At 47.5% G+C, this 21,011-nt stretch overlaps 1 protein-coding gene across 2 annotated transcripts in view; it reads left to right on the top strand.

Moving 5' to 3' along the window:
• LOC139545387 (tetratricopeptide repeat protein 28-like) overlaps positions 1-16,173 on the top strand; it is a 263,792-nt gene extending 247,619 nt beyond the window's left edge. Inside the window, exons 14-24 of one of the 2 annotated variants that reach the window (XM_071353103.1) lie at positions 2,166-2,310; positions 2,450-2,629; positions 2,747-3,288; positions 3,521-3,768; positions 8,194-8,318; positions 8,569-8,800; positions 9,067-9,143; positions 12,058-12,081; positions 13,162-13,291; positions 13,533-13,640; positions 13,784-16,173. In XM_071353103.1, the coding sequence (XP_071209204.1) occupies positions 2,166-2,310; positions 2,450-2,629; positions 2,747-3,288; positions 3,521-3,768; positions 8,194-8,318; positions 8,569-8,800; positions 9,067-9,143; positions 12,058-12,081; positions 13,162-13,291; positions 13,533-13,640; positions 13,784-15,396 (3,424 nt within the window). In that variant the 3' untranslated portion in view covers positions 15,397-16,173. The remainder of the gene's footprint in view (positions 1-2,165; positions 2,311-2,449; positions 2,630-2,746; positions 3,289-3,520; positions 3,769-8,193; positions 8,319-8,568; positions 8,801-9,066; positions 9,144-12,057; positions 12,082-13,161; positions 13,292-13,532; positions 13,641-13,783) is intronic. The other variant, XM_071353104.1, reaches the window with a different exon arrangement.
• The last annotated feature ends 4,838 nt before the right edge of the window (positions 16,174-21,011 follow it).

Below are 21,011 nucleotides of genomic sequence, written 5' to 3' on the forward strand. Positions count from 1 at the left end.
AATCTAAAACAAAAATCCAGAAAATCACATTGTATGATTTTTAAGTAATTAATTTGCATTTTATTGCATGACATAAGTATTTGATACATCAGAAAAGCAGAACTTAATATTTGGTACAGAAACCTTTGTTTGCAATTACAGAGATCATACGATTCCTGTAGTTCTTGACTAGGTTTGCACACACTGCAGCAGGGATTTTGGCCCACTCCTCCCTACAGATCTTCTCCAGATCCTTCAGGTTTCGGGGCTGTCGCTGGGCAATACGGACTTTCAGCTCCCTCCAAAGATTTTCTATTGGGTTCAGGTCTGGAGACTGGCTAGGCCACTCCAGGACCTTGAGATGCTTCTTACGGAGCCACTCCTTAGTTGCCATGGCTGTGTGCTTCGTGTCGTTGTCATGCTGGAAGACCCAGCCACGACCCATCTTCAATGCTCTTACTGAGGGAAGGAGGTTGTTGGCCAAGATCTCGCGATACATGGCCCCATCCATCCTCCCCTCAATACGGTGCAGTCGTCCTGTCCCCTTTGCAGAAAAGCATCCCCAAAGAATGATGTTTCCACCTCCATGCTTCACGGTTGGGATGGTGTTCTTGGGGTTGTACTCATACTTCTTCTTCCTCCAAACACGGCGAGTGGGGTTAGACCAAAAAGCTCTATTTTTGTCTCATCAGACCACATGACCTTCTCCCATTCCTCCTCTGGATCATCCAGATGGTCATTGGCAAACTTCAGACAGGCCTGGACATGCACTGGCTTAAGCAGGGGGACCTTGCGTGCGCTGCAGGATTTTAATCCATGACGGCGTAGTGTGTTACTAATGGTTTTCTTTGAGACTGTGGTCCCAGCTCTCTTCAGGTCATTGACCAGGTCCTGCCGTGTAGTTCTGGGCTGATCCCTCACCTTCCTCATGATCATTGATGCCCCACGAGGTGAAATCTTGCATGGAGCCCCAGACCGAGGGTGATTGACCGTCATCTTGAACTTCTTCCATTTTCTAATAATTGCGCCAACAGTTGTTTCCTTCTCACCAAGCTGCTTGCCTATTGTCCTGTAGCTCATCCCAGCCTTGTGCAGGTCTACAATTTTATCCCTGATGTCCTTACACAGCTCTCTGGTCTTGGCCATTGTGGAGAGGTTGGAATCTGTTTGATTGTGTGTGGACAGGTGTCTTTTATACAGGTAACGAGTTCAAACAGGTGCAGTTAATACAGGTAATGAGTGGAGAACAGGAGGGCTTCTTAAAGAAAAACTAACAGGTCTGTGAGAGCCGGAATTCTTACTGGTTGGTAGGTGATCAAATACTTATGTCATGCAATAAAATGCAAATTAATTATTTAAAAATCATACAATATGATTTTCTGGATTTTTGTTTTAGATTCGTCTCTCACAGTTGAAGTGTACCTATGATAAAAATTACAGACCTCTACATGCTTTGTAAGTAGGAAAACCTGCAAAATCGGCAGTGTATCAAATACTTGTTCTCCCCACTGTACATACTGTACTCTATATCATCTACTGCATCTTGCCATCTTTATGTAATACATGTACCACTAGCCACTTTAAACTATGCCACTTTATGTTTACATACCCTACAGTACTCATCTCATATGTATATACCGTACTCTATACCATCTACTGCATCTTGCCATGCCGTTCTGTACCACCACTCATTCATATATCTTTATGTACATATTCTTTATCCCTTTACACTTGTGTGTGTGTATAAGGTAGTAGTTGTGGAATTGTTAGGTTAGATTACTTGTTGGTTATTACTGCATTGTCGGAACTAGAAGCACAAGCATTTCGCTACACTCGCATTAACATCTGCTAACCATGTGTATGTGACTAATAAAATTTGATTTGATTTGATTTGAGTTCCTCAACCAGAAAGACCATTACTAGTACTCTCACTGTGTGTGTGTGTGTGTGTGTGTGTGTGTGTGTGTGTGTGTGTGTGTGTGTGTGTGTGTGTGTGTGTGTGTGTGTGTGTGTGTGTGTGTGTGTGTGTGTGTGTGTGTGTGTGTGTGTGTGTGTGTGTGTGTGTGTGTGTGTGTTTGTTTGTGCTGCCTAAAACCACTATGCCTATGTGCCAGTGTGAATAGCTGTAATGAAGTTTGGTGTGCTGTGCCATCTGAAATGAACACCATTGTGTTTGTCTTTTGCAGGAGCTGCCAGAGTATGACTAGCCTGTTCAGTAATACCGTGTCCCCAGCCAAAGATGGCTGCTCCTCTCTGCCCCGCCGACCCAGCAACCTCAACAAACCTCCTCTCCGTGCCCTCTACGACCTGCTCATCGCACCCATGGAAGGGGTGAGCGTGTGTGTGTGTGTGTGTGTGTGTGTGTGTGTGTGCGCATTTGATAGAGAGGGGAGGAGGAAAGACAGAGAGAGAAAGTGTTTATAAGTCCAATATTAATACCACTCATCACTCCCTGTCTCTGTTTGTCCAGGGCCTGATGCATTCCAGTGGTCCCGTGGGCAGACACAGACAGCTGATATTGGTATTGGAGGGGGAGTTGTACCTCATCCCCTTCGCCCTGCTGAAGGGCAGCTCCTCTAATGAGTACCTGTATGAACGCTTCAGCCTCATTGCCGTGCCCTCCATCCAGGGTCTAGGGATCAGCTCCAAGGTCAGAATTGGCTTTTATTTGAATGCCATCACTTCTTTTATTGCTGTTACTACCACTGTCAAGCCCCATGTTACATTCTATCATTGTCATCATTGGCCTCTCTCAATGTGTCCTCAGGGTCATTCTCGGCGGGTGGGGCCGGCTTCCTGTGGGGGCGTGTCCATGGCAGCTGTGGTGGGTAACCCTCGTCTGCCGTCCTCTGTGATGGACCGCTGGCTGTGGGGGCCCATGCCCTCGGCCGAGGAGGAGGCCCTCATGGTGTCTGAGCTGCTGGGCTGCCATCCACTGGCTGGATCCTCTGCCACCAAGGAGAGGGTGATGAGTGCCCTCACTCAGGCCGAGTGTGCACACTTCGCTACCCACATCTCCTGGAAGCTGGCCGCCCTGGTGCTCACACCCAACCCAGAGAGCATACCCGGCGGGGCAGGGGCGGGTGTGGGGACTGGAGGGAGAGGGGCAGGGGGCGGGAAGAGAGGCAGTGGAGGCAAGGGCAGGAAAGGCTCGTTTGGGAGCAGCTACACCATCCCAGAGAGCCTGCACCTGCAGGATGATGGGAGCGACGCGGAGAGTATCTGTGACAGCCCTCCCCTGCAGGAGTTCCTGCTCACCGCTGCTGACATACTGGACCTGAGGCTGCCTGTCAAACTGGTGGTGCTGGGGTGAGTGGATCAGGAGAGGGGCGGCTGGCCTAATGTGGAACACCTCTTATTTCAAGTGGTCCAGGAGAGGGGGGAACCGGATTCTATAACAAAATGTCCACTCTGTTATCCACTGATAGTTATGTAGTTATGCTGTGGTAGATAAAGATATAGTCGACAGTGCAGTAGTCTAGTATTGGTGATAGAGGGTTATGTAACCAGGTGGTGGTGTGTGTGTGTATCTTATCTATAGGTCATACCAGGAGTCCAGCAGTAAGGTGACAGCAGACGGTGTGGTAGGTCTGACCAGGGCCTTCCTGGCTGCTGGGGCCCAGTGTGTCCTGGTGTCTCTGTGGCCTGTTCCTGTGTCAGCCTCCAAAGTGTTCGTCCATGCCTTCTACACTGCTCTGCTCAACGGGACCAAGGCCAGCGCTGCCCTCGCAGACGCCATGAAGACTGTCCAGAGCAGCAAGCAGTACTCCCACCCCTCCAACTGGGCAGGTTAGAGACATTCTACTTCCACACACTCAGTACTCCCACCCCTCCAACTGGGCAGGTTAGACACATTCTACTTCCACACACTCAGTACTCCCACCCCTCCAACTGGGCAGGTTAGACACATTCTACTTCCACACACTCAGTACTCCCACCCCTCCAACTGGGCAGGTTAGAGACATTCTACTTCCACACACTCAGTACTCCCACCCCTCCAACTGGGCAGGTTAGAGACATTCTACTTCCACACACTCAGTACTCCCACCCCTCCAACTGGGCAGGTTAGAGACATTCTACTTCCACACACTCAGTACTCCCACCCCTCCAACTGGGCAGGTTAGACACATTCTACTTCCACACACTCAGTACTCCCACCCCTCCAACTGGGCAGGTTAGACACATTCTACTTCCACACACTCAGTACTCCCACCCCTCCAACTGGGCAGGTTAGAGACATTCTACTTCCACACACTCAGTACTCCCACCCCTCCAACTGGGCAGGTTAGAGACATTCTACTTCCACACACTCAGTACTCCCACACCTCCAACTGGGCAGGTTAGAGACATTCTACTTCCACACACTCAGTACTCCCACCCCTCCAACTGGGCAGGTTAGAGACATTCTACTTCCACACACTCAGTACTCCCACCCCTCCAACTGGGCAGGTTAGAGACATTCTACTTCCACACACTCAGTACTCCCACCCCTCCAACTGGGCAGGTTAGAGACATTCTACTTCCACACACTCAGTACTCCCACCCCTCCAACTGGGCAGGTTAGAGACATTCTACTTCCACACACTCAGTACTCCCACCCCTCCAACTGGGCAGGTTAGAGACATTCTACTTCCACACACTCAGTACTCCCACCCCTCCAACTGGGCAGGTTAGAGACATTCTACTTCCACACACTCAGTACTCCCACCCCTCCAACTGGGCAGGTTAGAGACATTCTACTTCCACACACTCAGTACTCCCACACCTCCAACTGGGCAGGTTAGAGACATTCTACTTCCACACACTCAGTACTCCCACACCTCCAACTGGGCAGGTTAGAGACATTCTACTTCCACACACTCAGTACTCCCACCCCTCCAACTGGGCAGGTTAGAGACATTCTACTTCCACACACTCAGTACTCCCACCCCTCCAACTGGGCAGGTTAGAGACATTCTACTTCCACACACTCAGTACTCCCACCCCTCCAACTGGGCAGGTTAGAGACATTCTACTTCCACACACTCAGTACTCCCACACCTCCAACTGGGCAGGTTAGAGACATTCTACTTCCACACACTCAGTACTCCCACCCCTCCAACTGGGCAGGTTAGAGACATTCTACTTCCACACACTCAGTACTCCCACCCCTCCAACTGGGCAGGTTAGAGACATTCTACTTCCACACACTCAGTACTCCCACCACTCCAACTGGGCAGGTTAGAGACATTCTACTTCCACACACTCAGTACTCCCACCCCTCCAACTGGGCAGGTTAGACACATTCTACTTCCACACACTCAGTACTCCCACCCCTCCAACTGGGCAGGTTAGAGACATTCTACTTCCACACACTCAGTACTCCCACCCCTCCAACTGGGCAGGTTAGAGACATTCTACTTCCACACACTCAGTACTCCCACCCCTCCAACTGGGCAGGTTAGAGACATTCTACTTCCACACACTCAGTACTCCCACCCCTCCAACTGGGCAGGTTAGACACATTCTACTTCCACACACTCAGTACTCCCACCCCTCCAACTGGGCAGGTTAGAGACATTCTACTTCCACACACTCAGTACTCCCACCCCTCCAACTGGGCAGGTTAGAGACATTCTACTTCCACACACTCAGTACTCCCACACCTCCAACTGGGCAGGTTAGAGACATTCTACTTCCACACACTCAGTACTCCCACACCTCCAACTGGGCAGGTTAGAGACATTCTACTTCCACACACTCAGTACTCCCACCCCTCCAACTGGGCAGGTTAGAGACATTCTACTTCCACACACTCAGTACTCCCACCCCTCCAACTGGGCAGGTTAGAGACATTCTACTTCCACACACTCAGTACTCCCACCCCTCCAACTGGGCAGGTTAGAGACATTCTACTTCCACACACTCAGTACTCCCACCACTCCAACTGGGCAGGTTAGAGACATTCTACTTCCACACACTCAGTACTCCCACCCCTCCAACTGGGCAGGTTAGAGACATTCTACTTCCACACACTCAGTACTCCCACCCCTCCAACTGGGCAGGTTAGAGACATTCTACTTCCACACACTCAGTACTCCCACCCCTCCAACTGGGCAGGTTAGAGACATTCTACTTCCACACACTCAGTACTCCCACCCCTCCAACTGGGCAGGTTAGAGACATTCTACTTCCACACACTCAGTACTCCCACACCTCCAACTGGGCAGGTTAGAGACATTCTACTTCCACACACTCAGTACTCCCACACCTCCAACTGGGCAGGTTAGAGACATTCTACTTCCACACACTCAGTACTCCCACCCCTCCAACTGGGCAGGTTAGAGACATTCTACTTCCACACACTCAGTACTCCCACCCCTCCAACTGGGCAGGTTAGAGACATTCTACTTCCACACACTCAGTACTCCCACCCCTCCAACTGGGCAGGTTAGAGACATTCTACTTCCACACACTCAGTACTCCCACCCCTCCAACTGGGCAGGTTAGACACATTCTACTTCCACACACTCAGTACTCCCACCCCTCCAACTGGGCAGGTTAGAGACATTCTACTTCCACACACTCAGTACTCCCACCCCTCCAACTGGGCAGGTTAGAGACATTCTACTTCCACACACTCAGTACTCCCACCCCTCCAACTGGGCAGGTTAGAGACATTCTACTTCCACACACTCAGTACTCCCACCCCTCCAACTGGGCAGGTTAGAGACATTCTACTTCCACACACTCAGTACTCCCACCCCTCCAACTGGGCAGGTTAGAGACATTCTACTTCCACACACTCAGTACTCCCACCCCTCCAACTGGGCAGGTTAGACATTCTACTTCCACACACTCAGTACTCCCATCCCTCCAACTGGGCAGGTTAGAGACATTCTACTTCCACACACTCAGTACTCCCACCCCTCCAACTGGGCAGGTTAGAGACATTCTACTTCCACACACTCAGTACTCCCACACCTCCAACTGGGCAGGTTAGAGACATTCTACTTCCACACACTCAGTACTCCCACCCCTCCAACTGGGCAGGTTAGAGACATTCTACTTCCACACACTCAGTACTCCCACACCTCCAACTGGGCAGGTTAGAGACATTCTACTTCCACACACTCAGTACTCCCACCCCTCCAACTGGGCAGGTTAGACACATTCTACTTCCACACACTCAGTACTCCCACCCCTCCAACTGGGCAGGTTAGAGACATTCTACTTCCACACACTCAGTACTCCCACCCCTCCAACTGGGCAGGTTAGAGACATTCTACTTCCACACACTCAGTACTCCCACCCCTCCAACTGGGCAGGTTAGAGACATTCTACTTCCACACACTCAGTACTCCCACACCTCCAACTGGGCAGGTTAGATACATTCTACTTCCACACACTCAGTACTCCCACCCCTCCAACTGGGCAGGTTAGAGACATTCTACTTCCACACACTCAGTACTCCCACCCCTCCAACTGGGCAGGTTAGAGACATTCTACTTCCACTCACTCAGTACTCCCACCCCTCCAACTGGGCAGGTTAGAGACATTCTACTTCCACACACTCAGTACTCCCACCCCTCCAACTGGGCAGGTTAGAGACATTCTACTTCCACACACTCAGTACTCCCACCCCTCCAACTGGGCAGGTTAGAGACATTCTACTTCCACACACTCAGTACTCCCACCCCTCCAACTGGGCAGGTTAGAGACATTCTACTTCCACACACTCAGTACTCCCACCCCTCCAACTGGGCAGGTTAGACACATTCTACTTCCACACACTCAGTACTCCCACCCCTCCAACTGGGCAGGTTAGAGACATTCTACTTCCACACACTCAGTACTCCCACCCCTCCAACTGGGCAGGTTAGAGACATTCTACTTCCACACACTCAGTACTCCCACACCTCCAACTGGGCAGGTTAGAGACATTCTACTTCCACACACTCAGTACTCCCACCCCTCCAACTGGGCAGGTTAGAGACATTCTACTTCCACACACTCAGTACTCCCACCCCTCCAACTGGGCAGGTTAGAGACATTCTACTTCCACACACTCAGTACTCCCACCCCTCCAACTGGGCAGGTTAGACACATTCTACTTCCACACAATCAGATTGGCTTGGTTTGTCACCTCCAACTGAGTAGATCCCACTGGACTCTCACTGTCTGCATCTCTCTTTTCCTCTCCTTCCTGTTGATCTTGTGGATGTGTCTGTCCAGGCTACATGCTGATTGGTAATGACGTGAAGCTGAACAGCCCCTCGTCTCTGATTGGCCAGGCTCTAGCAGAGATCCTACAGTATCCAGAGAGAGCACGGGATGCTCTGCGGGTCTTACTGCACCTTGTGAGGGTCAAATACACACACACACACACACACACACACACACACACACACACACACACACACACACACACACACACACACACACACACACACACACACACACACACACACACACACACACACACACACACACACACACACACACACACACACACACACACACACACACACACACACACACACACACACACACACACACACACACACACACACACTCTTACATTAGTCTAAATCCCCCTGTCCCCACCAGGTGGAGAAGTCTCTCCAGAGGATTCAGAACGGCCAGCGTAACTCCATGTACACGTCCCAGCAGAGTGTGGAGAACAAGGTGGGGGGCGTCCCAGGCTGGCATGCCCTGCTGACCGCTGTGGGCTTCCGCCTGGACTCGGCTGGCACCGGCATCCCTGCTGCTGTTTTCTTCCCCACAGCAGACCCTGGAGACAGGCTACAGCAGTGTAGCACCACCCTGCAGTCAATACTTGGTAGGCAGTGGTCCTTGGCAGGAGGACATGGGACTGGGGATAGGACAGTGAGATGGAGAACAGCTCCAGACATGAACTGGGCCTCCATCTTTCTACTATAGAATATCAAAAGTTACAATACTGCTTATCAGGTGGCTTTGTGTGCTTTTTACCAACACACAGATAGTATAACCAGTGTTTTACTCTTCTACTGAATGTATGGTATATTAAATGCAGCTTGAAAGAATGCTGAATAATGAACCATGTGCTTTAACCGTGTCTCCCAGGTCTACCGCCCCCAGCTCTCCAAGCCCTGTGTAAACTCATCACCGCCTCCGAGGCAGGAGAGCAGCTCATCAACCGGGTAGGCCCCAGCACCACAGCAGCACAGCACCACAGCACCACAGCAGCACAGCACCACAGCACCACAGCACCCCAGCAGCACAGCACCACAGCACCACAGCACCACAGCACCCCAGCAGCACAGCACCACAGCACCCCAGCAGCACAGCAGCACAGCACCACAGCAGCACAGCACCACAGCAGCACAGCACCACAGCAGCACAGCACCACAGCACCACAGCAGCACAGCACCACAGCAGCACAGCACCACAGCAGCACAGCAGCACAGCACCACAGCACCACAGCAGCACAGCACCACAGCACCACAGCAGCACAGCACCACAGCAGCACAGCACCACAGCAGCACAGTGTTACTGCTCACCACTGGAGTGTAGTATTTAGTGTCTTGCAACTCCAGAGAGGGAGACATTGTGTATTATGAAGGAAACAGAAACCCGACTCTTCCCATTATCTGAGCCGCTGGGGACTTACTTCATTTTTTTATATATATGTTTTTTTACTTAACTTTTATTTAACCAGGCAAGTCAGTTAAGAACAAATTCTTAATTACAATGACGGAAAATTGTGCGCCGCCCTATGGGACTCCCAATCACGGCCGGATGTGATACAGCCTGGATTCAAACCAGGGACTGTAGTGACGCCTCTTGCACTGAGATGCAGTGCCTTAGACCACTGCGCCACTCAGGAGCACTGAGCCCTTAAAGGCCCAGTGCAGTCAAAATTCAGTGTTCCTGTGTTTTGTATCATATTGTACAACAGCTGATAAAAATAACACTGTAAAAGTGTAAAGAAATGTATTAAAGTTATTTCCTGATAGTTGTTGCTTGAAAATACAATTTACACAGGACCTTTTAATCAGCCTGTTTGTATGGGTGGAGTTTCAGCCTGCCTGGTGACATCACCAGGTGATACATTGGTTAATAGTTAATAATTTTACTGTATTTATTTATCTGTATGTATTGTCCCCCACGATGAAATCGGGGAGGGGACTGTGGATCTGTCTCCGTCTGTTATTATGTTTTTACAATAGTCGCGATATATCAGACAGCACTGCGTCTTGGCTTAGAGATCTGACATTTACAAAATTGTACTGATTGTCCAAAGAGGAGAGGAGAGCTATAGTAATGAAATGTACGTGCGATAGTCACACTATATCTCAGACACAACTGGCCCGATCTTGACGAAACTTGGGTGAATGATGCGTCTTGTCATAGAGATCTGTCATGTTTACCGTTGTTTTTATTTGTACTTTTTACTGCTCTAGGGCTATTATTAATGCTTGGATAACCTTATCTACTATTATGTCTAGATTTATTTTTTCATTCTTTATGAGGTGTGCACTGCGCATAACACCGGAATAAGTATCACTGACTGAATTATTGCTGTGAATCATTGCAATGTTTGTCTATGTGTCAATTGATTCCGTAAGGGATGGGTTGCCAACTGGAGATTTGACACGAAAATACAATTTCATTAATTAACTCATTCAATCATTCATTCATTCAACAAAGAGAGTCCCAAACCTCTCTGCCAATAACAACTGGTTTTAAGTTTTCCCCTTCCCACTCAGATCACTCCAAGACAGTCCTAGCTTGCTTGAGAAATAAACTCAGCAAAAAAAAGAAACGTCCCCAACTGCGTTTATTTTCAGCAAACTTAACATGTGTAAATATTTGTATGAACATAAGAAGATTCAACAACTGAGACATAAACTGAACAAGTTCCACAGACATGTGACTAACAGAAATGGAATAATGTGTCCTTGAACAAAGGGGGGGGGGGGGGGGGCAAAATCAAAAGTAACGGTCAGTATTTGGTGTGGCCAACAGCTGCATTAAGTACTGCAGTGCATCTCCTCCTCATGGACTACACCAGATTTGCCAGTTCTTGCTGTGAGATGTTACCCCACTCTTCCACCAAGGCACCTGCAAGTTCCCTGACATTTCTGGGGGAAATGGCCCTAGCCCTAGCCCTCACCCTCAATCCCATTGACGTGCTCAATGGGATTGAGATCCGGGCTCTTCGCTGGCCATGGCAGAACGAACACTGACATTCCTGTCTTGCAGGAAATCACGCACAGAACGAGCAGTATGGCTGGTGCCATTGTCATGCTGGAGGGTCATGTCAGGATGAGCCTGCAGGAAGGGCACCACATGAGGGAGGAGGATGTCTTCCCTGTAACGCACAGCGTTGAGATTGCCTGCAATGACAACAAGCTCAGTTTGATGATGCTGTGACACACCGCCCCAGACCATGATGGACCCTCCACCTCCAAATCGATCCGGCTCTAGAGTACAGGCCTCGGTGTAACGCTCATTCCTTCAACGATAAACGCAAATCCGACCATCACCCCTGGTGAGACAAAACCGCGACTCGTCAGTGAAGAGCACTTTTTGCCAGTCCTGTCTGGTCCAGCGACGATGGGTTTGTGCCCATAGGTGACGTTGTTGCCGGTGATGTCTGGTGAGGACCTGCCTTACAACAGGTCCTACAAGCCCTCAGTCCAGCCTCTTTCAGCCTATTGTGGACTGTCTGAGCACTGATGGAGGGATTGTGCGTTCCTGGTGTAACTCGGGCAGTTGTTGTTGCCATCCAGCCAGAAAGGGATTTGGGCTTTTGTTTCCACATTGGTGGTGACCATAACATTTAAAACATTCCAAGCATGTATGATATATGAGGTATTCCTGACAGCACACTGCAAAGGCAACTATGCATGGTGATTCAATGGTTTTGCGTAATATGTGTCTAATGTATGACACACTACCCATCAGTTGTGTTTTTCTGTTTCCCTGTGTGCCCTTTGTGTCCCCATTGGACCTGGTCTCCTCTGCTCTTTGTGAATGGGCTGTCCTGTATGCATGCACTAAAAGCCTCTTCTCTCTCTCCTGCCCCTGTCTCTAACCTGCGGTCTGAAGGCTGTTAAAAATATGGTGGGAATGGTAAGTGTGCCTCCCCCTCTACACCTCGTCCCACCCCATCCCACTCCTCTCCATTTCACTGCTGCTTTAAACCACCTAGCACAATCCTCTTGCATCAACTTTAACTGAGCAATAGATGAAATGCATGTGAAGCATGCTCTGTTCTTTAGCACTTACAGTATGTACTGTATGTAGTTTTCTTGTGGTGTGATTTTCATATAAGCCCTTGGGCTTCCAATCACACCTTTATTTGTTTTTATCTGTATTGTTGTCTATCACTTGTTTTCTTTGGTGCAAATAAATTAAACTTAAACATGTCTCATACAGTTCCAGTTACTGATGTACAACCTCTACTAGCTCCAAGTGTATAGTGTAGTGCTGTTTGGGCCAACATTCCACTGCTGGGCAGTGCAGCGCTATCAGTGTTCTTGGGTTTACAACCCTGGTTCACTCAAGGTCAGGATGAAAGGATGAACATTCCACGTATAAAGAAACAGAGCATGAACAGAGAAGAGAAAGGGCAGAGGGCATGTTAATCAAGTGGTGACAGTACTTCAGGTCAGTTTGACAAAGGTTTCTCTGTTCCAGGCTGAATAATCCCTAAACAGTGAGGGTGAGTGTGGCCTGGGGGTCACGCGTTAAACTCCCACAGAGGAGGAGGAGATGGTTCCCTCCTAATCTAAACCACCCTGAGCCACTGAGCCATGCGCCACAGTAAAGCTACTGTAGTTCTGATAGGCTGAAGAGCCAATCCCCTGGGAACTAAGATCAACCCTACACAGGGTCAAAGGGCAGAGGCAGAGTTACTAAACCTGACAAAAATTAACTCTTCCTTGCCACAACAGAGATGGTCATGGTGGAAGTCATTTTATGACACTGGTTTATGGAGGAAAACAGTTGACTTGAGCACAACCATCACACATTTGTCCATTTTGTTCTACTTCACTACTTAAAAAGTATATCCACTTGGTCTATCAGTAGCCATTGATCCCATCAACAACTCAGGTCCATAAAAGTTGGTATAGACCAGTTAAAGGTATATAGCTTCCTCCTTTACTCCTGTCTAATCTCCTGTATTTCTTTCCTCTTCTGTCCCTCCAGCTCCACCAGGTGCTGGTCCAGCTTCAGACAGGGGAGAAGGAGCAGGACTTCTCTCTGCTGCCCATCCAAGTGTCCATCAGTGTGCAGCTCTGGAGACTGCCAGGCTGCCATGAATTTCTGGCTGCACTAGGTGAGATACAGTATATCAATAAAATAATTATCCAAATGGATATAATTTCCTAATTTGTCAGTAGTAGGAGTAGCTGTGTGTATGCTAGGCAGGTATGTGTGCTGTGTGTATGCTAGTCAGGTATGTGTGCTATGTGTGCTAGGCAGGTATGTGTGCTGTATGTATGCTGTATGTGTGCTAGGCAGGTATGTGTGCTGTATGTGTGCTAGGCTGGAAGAGTAACTGTCCTGTGTGTGTGCAGGATTCGACCTGTGTGAGGTGGGCCAGGAGGAGGTGGTACTGAAGACGGGCAAGCAAGCCAACCGCCGCACCATGCACTTTGCCCTCCAGTCTCTGCTGGCACTGTTTGGTAAGTATCGTATTTGTAGATACACAGTGATTAATGATTATAGTTGATTGATACATGATACATTAATGTATACCATAACATGTTTACCCTTACAATTATTTCCCACTCTTCCCCCTCCCCCTCGCTCTCCCCCTCTCTCCCAGACTCCACAGAGCTGCCAAAGCGTCTCAGCCTGGACAGCTCGTCTTCTCTGGAGTCTCTGGCTTCGGCCCAGTTTGTCTCCAACCCCCTACCGCTGGGCTACCCCAGCCTGCCCTTCTCCCCACCCTGCCTAGACAGTCTGGCCTCAGACGCCATCTCCGTCTACAGCCTGAGCTCCGTGGCCTCCACCATGAGCTTTGCCTCCAAATCAGAGTGTGACTTCCTGGGCCATCGACAGCGTGGTGGGGCCACAGCACACTTCTCTGCCCACAAGCACCCGCACATTCCCCGCAGTCGCTCCTCTCCTCACGGGGCGGCTGCAGCAGCAGGAGGGGGCCGGGGAGATGACGAGGAGTATGAAGGCTTTTCCATCATCAGCAGTGAGCCTCTGGGAAGCCACTGTGACTCCCTGCCTCTACCTCCGGGTCATGGGCAGCGCCACCTCCACCGTGGGGGCAGGGGTGTTGTCAGTAATTCCAACTCGGGCGCTGGGCGGGGTTACCAGGTGTCTGTGTCGTCACGAGGCAGTGTCAGCACCCCCACCTCCCCAGTCAAGACCAGCCTGGTTCCCAGCCCCAACCCTCCCCTCCAGAAGGTGCCAGGCAAGGTGAGCAGCTCAGACACAGGTGAGTCGGACCAGTCCAGCACTGAGACAGATAGCACCGTCAAGTCCCAGGAGGAGAAGACTGTCCCTCTGGACCCCCAGGAGCTGGCCCAGAAGATCCTGGAGGAGACCCAGAGCCACCTGCGGGCGGTGGGAAGTTTACAACGGGCTGGGGCTGAGGGGGCTGCAGCTGGAGCTACCTCAGCCAGGAGCTCTGCCTTCCGCTCCTCAGAGACCAGCGCCTTCAGCCGTCCCAGCAGCAGCGCCAGTGTCCGCGTCCAGTCCTCCCCACGACCCAAACCTCCCTCCCGCTCTTCCTCCCTGCAGAAGATCAGCTCTGGTTACAACAGCCCTGCAGCCTCAGAGACCTCTCTAAAGGATGGCAGTCACCCCTCCCCTACCCTGGACAGCCACGCCCAGTTCAAGCTCAAATACCCCAGCTCCCCCTATAGTGGTCACATCTCCCGCTCTCCCAGTAACGTGTCCCCCAGCTCTGGCCACCAGTCCCCGGCTTGCAGTGCCCCATCCCCAGCTCTCTCCTACTCCTCCACAGGCTCTGCCTGCTCCAGCCCTGCCGATGCCCCAGACCTGGACCGCCTCAGGAGGGGCGTCATCGATGAGAAGGTTGTGGCCATCCACAACCTGAAGACATTCTGGGCCAACACGGCGTCCCAGCAACAGCAGCAGCATCTGGGTCCAGTCCGGGCTCTCCGTGGCGCCCCAGGACCCCTGGTCTCTGCCAAGAGAGATGTGCTGAGCCTTCTGAACCTCTCCCCACGACACTGCTCCCCCAGCGACGCCCAAGACAGCCTGGAGCTGCGGGAGCTGGGGCTGCAGTCGTTGGACAGGGGCAACAAGAACCCTTCCAATGGGCACAACCCCAGAAAGGTGGCCCCCTCGCCCTCTATTTCCACGAGCAGCAGCCCTGGTGCTCGCTCTATCAGACTACCTGCCGGCAATGGATACAAGTTCCTCTCCCCTGGCAGGTTTTTCCCATCCTCCAAATGCTGAGACACTTTAAATGGTCCTCTTTCCTGTATTTTGCCTACCACTTGTTATCCTTTGTACTGGGGGAGTTGAGCACTTTCTGGAGGGTCACTATTGGCCCACCGAACTTGATTGACAATGAAAAGTACATAGTCAGCCAATGAGAGTGATCCCTCAGAGGCTCATGAATGCTTAGAAAGTGTCTCGTCATTGTGCCCATAACACTGTCAATGGCAATGAGAAAGACTCAAAGACCTGATACTGTGTTTGTTTGTGTGTGTGTGTGTGTGTGTGTGTGTCAGGTAGACTTCAATGCCAATCGGTATTTCCTCCAAAAAATGTGCTATTTGTGTGGGCCAAGATGAAACCGCTCCAACTGGTCTCCTCCATTCTATTTTTGTTTCAATTTAATGATTATTGTTATTATTATTGTTTGTTATTAATATTAATATTATTATAATTATTAGTTTTGTAAATTAAATCCAGTGTTTCACAATCAGTATTAAGTGTTTTTATATTATTAAAAAAGTGAACAAAATTGTACCATGTAAAGATGGATAAATAAAAAAAATAAAAAATATTACATATTTTTTATTGAAATCGAAACTGGCATTTTGCCTGATTTCTTTGTGAATTGAGTGTCTGCTCCACAGCATGGATTCCCTTGCTATTCAATGTTAAGTACCATGTATGACTTTTTTGTCCATGATTTTGGAAATTAAACAAGGAAGTGTCATGACAACCATCTCTGTCATTTATCAGTAAACCTGTTTCAATAAAAATCATGTTTGCTTTCTAATATTTTTGCCTTATTTTATTGCGTTGATGATTTAGCCTGCTGATGAAAATGCTGTATCACTGCATTAATGACTTTGGAAAGATCTTGTGACTACAATACACAGTTTACTGTGGGCAGTGCAATTACACATCAGAGTAGAAGTGCTCACCAAGATATTTTAAGATGAACGCATGAATGGTAAGTTGCTTTGGATAAGAGTGTCTGCTAAATAACTCAAATGTAAGCGTAAAATTAGTGCTGATCTAGTATCAGTTCCTCCTTCTACATGTAATCTTAATAATTAAGATCTGAAAATGATCCTAGATCAGCACTCGTACTCTGATATGTTTTATGAATACAGGCCCTGTGCTCCAGTGACGTGTGGTGAGGTCGGTGGCTGGGTAGGCATGGGCTATTATCACAAATAAACCTAAATGAAGCCCAAGTTCACCATACAACAGATACAGTTGAAGTTGGAAGTTTACATACACTTAAGGTTGACGTCATTAAAACTAGTTTTTCAACCACTCCACAAATTTCTTGTTAACAAACTAGTTTTGGCAAGTCGGTGCATGACATAAGTCATTTTTCCAACAATTGTTTACAGACAGATTATTTCACTTATAATTCACTGAATCACAATTCCAGTGGGTCAGAAGTTTACATACACTAAGTTGACTGTGCCTTTAAACAGTTTGAAAAATTCCAGAAAACGATGTCATGGCTTTAGAAGCTTCTCATAGGCTAACTGACATCATTTCAGTCAATTGGAGGTGTACCTGTAGATGTTTTTCAAGGCCTACCTTCAAACTCGGTGACTCTTTGCTTGACATCATGGGAAAATCCAAAGAAATCAGCCAAGACCTCAAGAAAAACAATTGGAGACCTCCACAAGTCTAGTTCATCCTTGGGAGCAGTTTCCAAATGCCTGAAGGTACCACGTTCATCTGTACAAACAATAGTACGCAAGTATAAACACCATGGGACCACGCAGCCGTCATACCGCTCAGGAAGGAGACGCGTTCTGTCTCCTAAAGATGAGCGTACTTTGGTGCGAAAAGTGCAAATCAATCCCAGAACAACAGCAAAGGACCTTGTGAAGATGCTGGAGGAAACCGGTACAAAAGTATCTATATCCACAGTAAAACGAGTCCTATATAGACATAACCTGAAAAGCCGCTCAGCAAGGAAGAAGCCCCTGCTCCAAAACCGCCATAAAAAAGCCAGACAACAGTTTGCAACTGCACATGGGGACAAAGATCGTACTTTCTGGAGAAATGTCCTCTGGTCCTCTGGTCTGACAAAAATAGAACTGTTTGGCCATAATGACCATCGTTATGTTTGGAGGAAAAAGGGGGAGGCTTGCAAGCCTTGCAAGCCAAACAACACCATCCCAACTGTGGAGCAGGGGGGTGGCAGCATCATGTTGTGGGGGTGCTTTGCTGCAGGAGGGACTGGTGCACTTCACAAAATAGATGGCATCATGAGGGAGGAAAATGATGTGGATATATTGAAGCAACATCTCAAGATATCAGTCAGGAAGTTAAAACTTGGTCGCAAATGGGTCTTCCAAATGGACAATGACTCCAGGCATACTTTCAAAGTTGTGGCAAAATGGCTTAAGGACAACAAAGTCAAGGTATTGGAGTGGCCATCACAAAGCCCTGACCTCAATCCCATAGAAAATTTGTGAGCAGAACTGAAAAAACGTGTGCGAGCAAGGAGGCCTACAAACCTGACTCAGTTACACCAGCTCTGTCAGGAGGAATGGGCCAAAATTCACCCAACGTATTGTGGGAAGCTTGTGGAAGGCTACCTGAAACGTTTGACTCAAGTTAAACAAATTAAAGGCAATGCTACCAAATACTAAGTGAGTGTATGTAAACTTCTGACCCACTGGGAATGTGATAAAATAAATAAAAGCTGAAATAAATCATTCTCTCTAGTATTATTCTGACATTTCACATTCTTAAAATAAAGTGGTGATCCTAACTGACCTAAGACAGGGAATTTTTACTAGGATTAAATGTCAGAAATTGTGAAAAACTGAGTTTAATTGTATTTGGCTAAGGTGTATGTAAACTTCTGACTTCAACTGTTTATACAGTACCAGTCAAAAGCTTGGACACGCAAACTCATTCAAGGGTTTTTCTACATTGTAGAATAATAGTGAAGACATCAAAACTATGAAATAACACATATGGAATCATGTAGTAACCAAAAAAGTGTTAAATAAGTCAAATTTTTAAATATATATATATACAGTATTAGATTATTCAAAGTAACCACCCTTTGTCATGATGACAGCTTTGCACACTCTTGGCATTCTCTCAACCAGCTTCACCTAGAATTGTCACGGTAGTTAACCTGATGAGGACCAGGGGGTGCTGTTTTCACTTTGGGAAAAAATCGTATCCAATTTAAACGGCCTCGTACTCAATTCTTGCTCGTACAATATGCATATTATTATTACTATTGGATAGAGAACACTATCTAGTTTCTAAAAACGTTTGAATTTTGTCTGTGGGTAAAACACAGCTCATTTGGCAGCACACTTTCTGACCAGGAAGTGGAAAGTCTGAAATCGATGCTGTGTTCAAGTGTCTGCCTATAAATGGGCATTATACGTATGACTATACGTGCACGTCATACGCCTTCACCCGGATGTCAAGAGGAAGTGAGAGGAAAAATGAGTTGATTATCTCTGTCTGACGTTGAATTAACCATCTTGGAACAACGTGTCCCATATTTTCTGTTTTCTGCAAGGCGCGCCGGGGGACCTGTTATTGCCTACTGGAAACCGGTCGTTATGGTCGAATATGAGCTCCGGCTTTGAATTTATTTGATACATCTTACAATATCATCCTAAAGTATGTTTTTTCAATATAGTTTCATTAGATTATTTAACTTTATTCGGGACGTTAGTTGTGTTGCGTTGTTCGACTTGGTTGAAGTTGGAGAGCTTAGCGCCGCAAGGCCAGTGTGCTTGCTAATTCAAGAGGGAAAGAGGACATTCTGAATCCAAACAAAGACGGTTCTGGACAAAGGACCCCTTATACAACATTCTGATAGAAGATCAGCAAAAGTAGGAACCATTTTGTGATGCTATTTCATATATCTGTCGAACTGTGTTCTAGTAGCTTTGCGCTCAGGTTTTGGTTATTCCCTTACCATAACTAAGTCTTATGTCGTAATGAAGATATTTTTAGAATTCTAACACTGCGATTGCATTAAGAACTAATGGATCTGTCGTTTCCTATACAACATGTATTTTTTTGTAATGTTTATGAATAGCTATTTGGTCAGAATAGGTGAGAGTCTAATAGAAATATCTGCACATTCTGGGAAAAAGATGCTACGTTAGCACGTTATGCTACGTTATGCTACGTTGTATAACCACGGATTTCAGCTCTAAATATGCACATTTTCAAACAAAACATAAGTGTATGTATAACCTGATGTTACAGGACTGTCATCTGAGCAAGGTTTATGAAGGTTAGTTAGTGAAATTTAATATCTTTTGCTGGTTTATTCGCTAACGCTAACGTGCCTATTGCTATCGCTAACGTGCCTTGATGAATGAATGCGGTAGTGTTGTAGGCTATTGTAGTAAGCTAATATAATGCTATATTGTGTTTTCGCTGTAAAACACTTAGAAAATCTGAAATATTGGCTGTATTCACAAGATCTTTGTCTTTAATTTGCTATACACCATGTATTTTTCAGAAATGTTTTATGATGAGTATTTCGGTATGTCACGTTGGTGTCTGTAATTATTCTGGCTGCTTTCGGTGCAATTTCTGATTGTAGCCGCAATGTAAACTATGATTTATACCTGAAATATGCACATTTTTCAAACAAAACATAGATTTATTGTATAACATGTTATAAGACTGTCATCTGATTAAGTTGTTTCTTGGTTTCTTTGGTTTGTTCTAGGTTAGTTTGGTTGATTTTGATTTTGCTATCTGTGCTGTGAAAAATGTCTGTGCTTTTTTCTATTTGTTGGTGAGCTAACATAAATATATATTGTGTTTTCCCTGTAAAACATTTAAAAAATCGGACATGTTGGCTGGATTCACAAGATGTGTATCTTTCATTAGCTGTATTGGACTTGTTAATGTGTGAAAGTTAAATATTTCTAAAAAACATTTTTTTGAATTTCGCGCTCTGCCTTTTCAGTGGAATGTGGGAGGAGTTCCGCTAGCGGAACGGGGGAGTGAGACAGGTTAAAAGAAGAGGACCAAGGTGCAGCGTGGTGAGGGTACATTTTCTCTTTATTTGGAAAAAAGACGCCGAACAAAACAACAAACACTACAAAAACAAACCGTGAAGCTAAAGGCTATGTGCCCTAAACAAAAGTCAACTTCCCACAAAGACAGGTGGAAAAAAGGGCTACCTAAGTATGGTTCTCAATCAGAGACAACGATAGACAGCTGCCTCTGATTGAGAACCACACCCGGCCAAACACAAGGAAATAGAAAACATAGAAATAAAGAAACTAGAATGCCCACCCTAGTCACACCCTGGCCTAACCAAAATAGAGAATAAAAGCCTCTCTATGGCCAGGTTGTGACAAGAATGCTTTTCCAACAGTCTTGAAGGAGTTCCCACATATGCTGAGCACTTGTTGGCTGCTTTTCCTTCACTCTGCGGTCCAACTCATCCCAAACCATCTCAATTGGGTTGAGGTCGAGTGATTGTGGAGGCCAGTTCATCTGATGCAGCACTCCATCACTCTCCTTCTTGGTCAAACAGCCCTTACACACCCTAGAGGTGTGTTTTGGGTCATTGTCCTGTTGAAAAACAAATGATAGTCCCGCTAAAGCGCAAATCAGATGGGATGGCGTATCACTGCAGA

This window comes from Salvelinus alpinus, chromosome 19 (genome assembly GCF_045679555.1).
Source record: "Salvelinus alpinus chromosome 19, SLU_Salpinus.1, whole genome shotgun sequence".
NCBI classification, from domain to species: domain Eukaryota; kingdom Metazoa; phylum Chordata; class Actinopteri; order Salmoniformes; family Salmonidae; genus Salvelinus; species Salvelinus alpinus.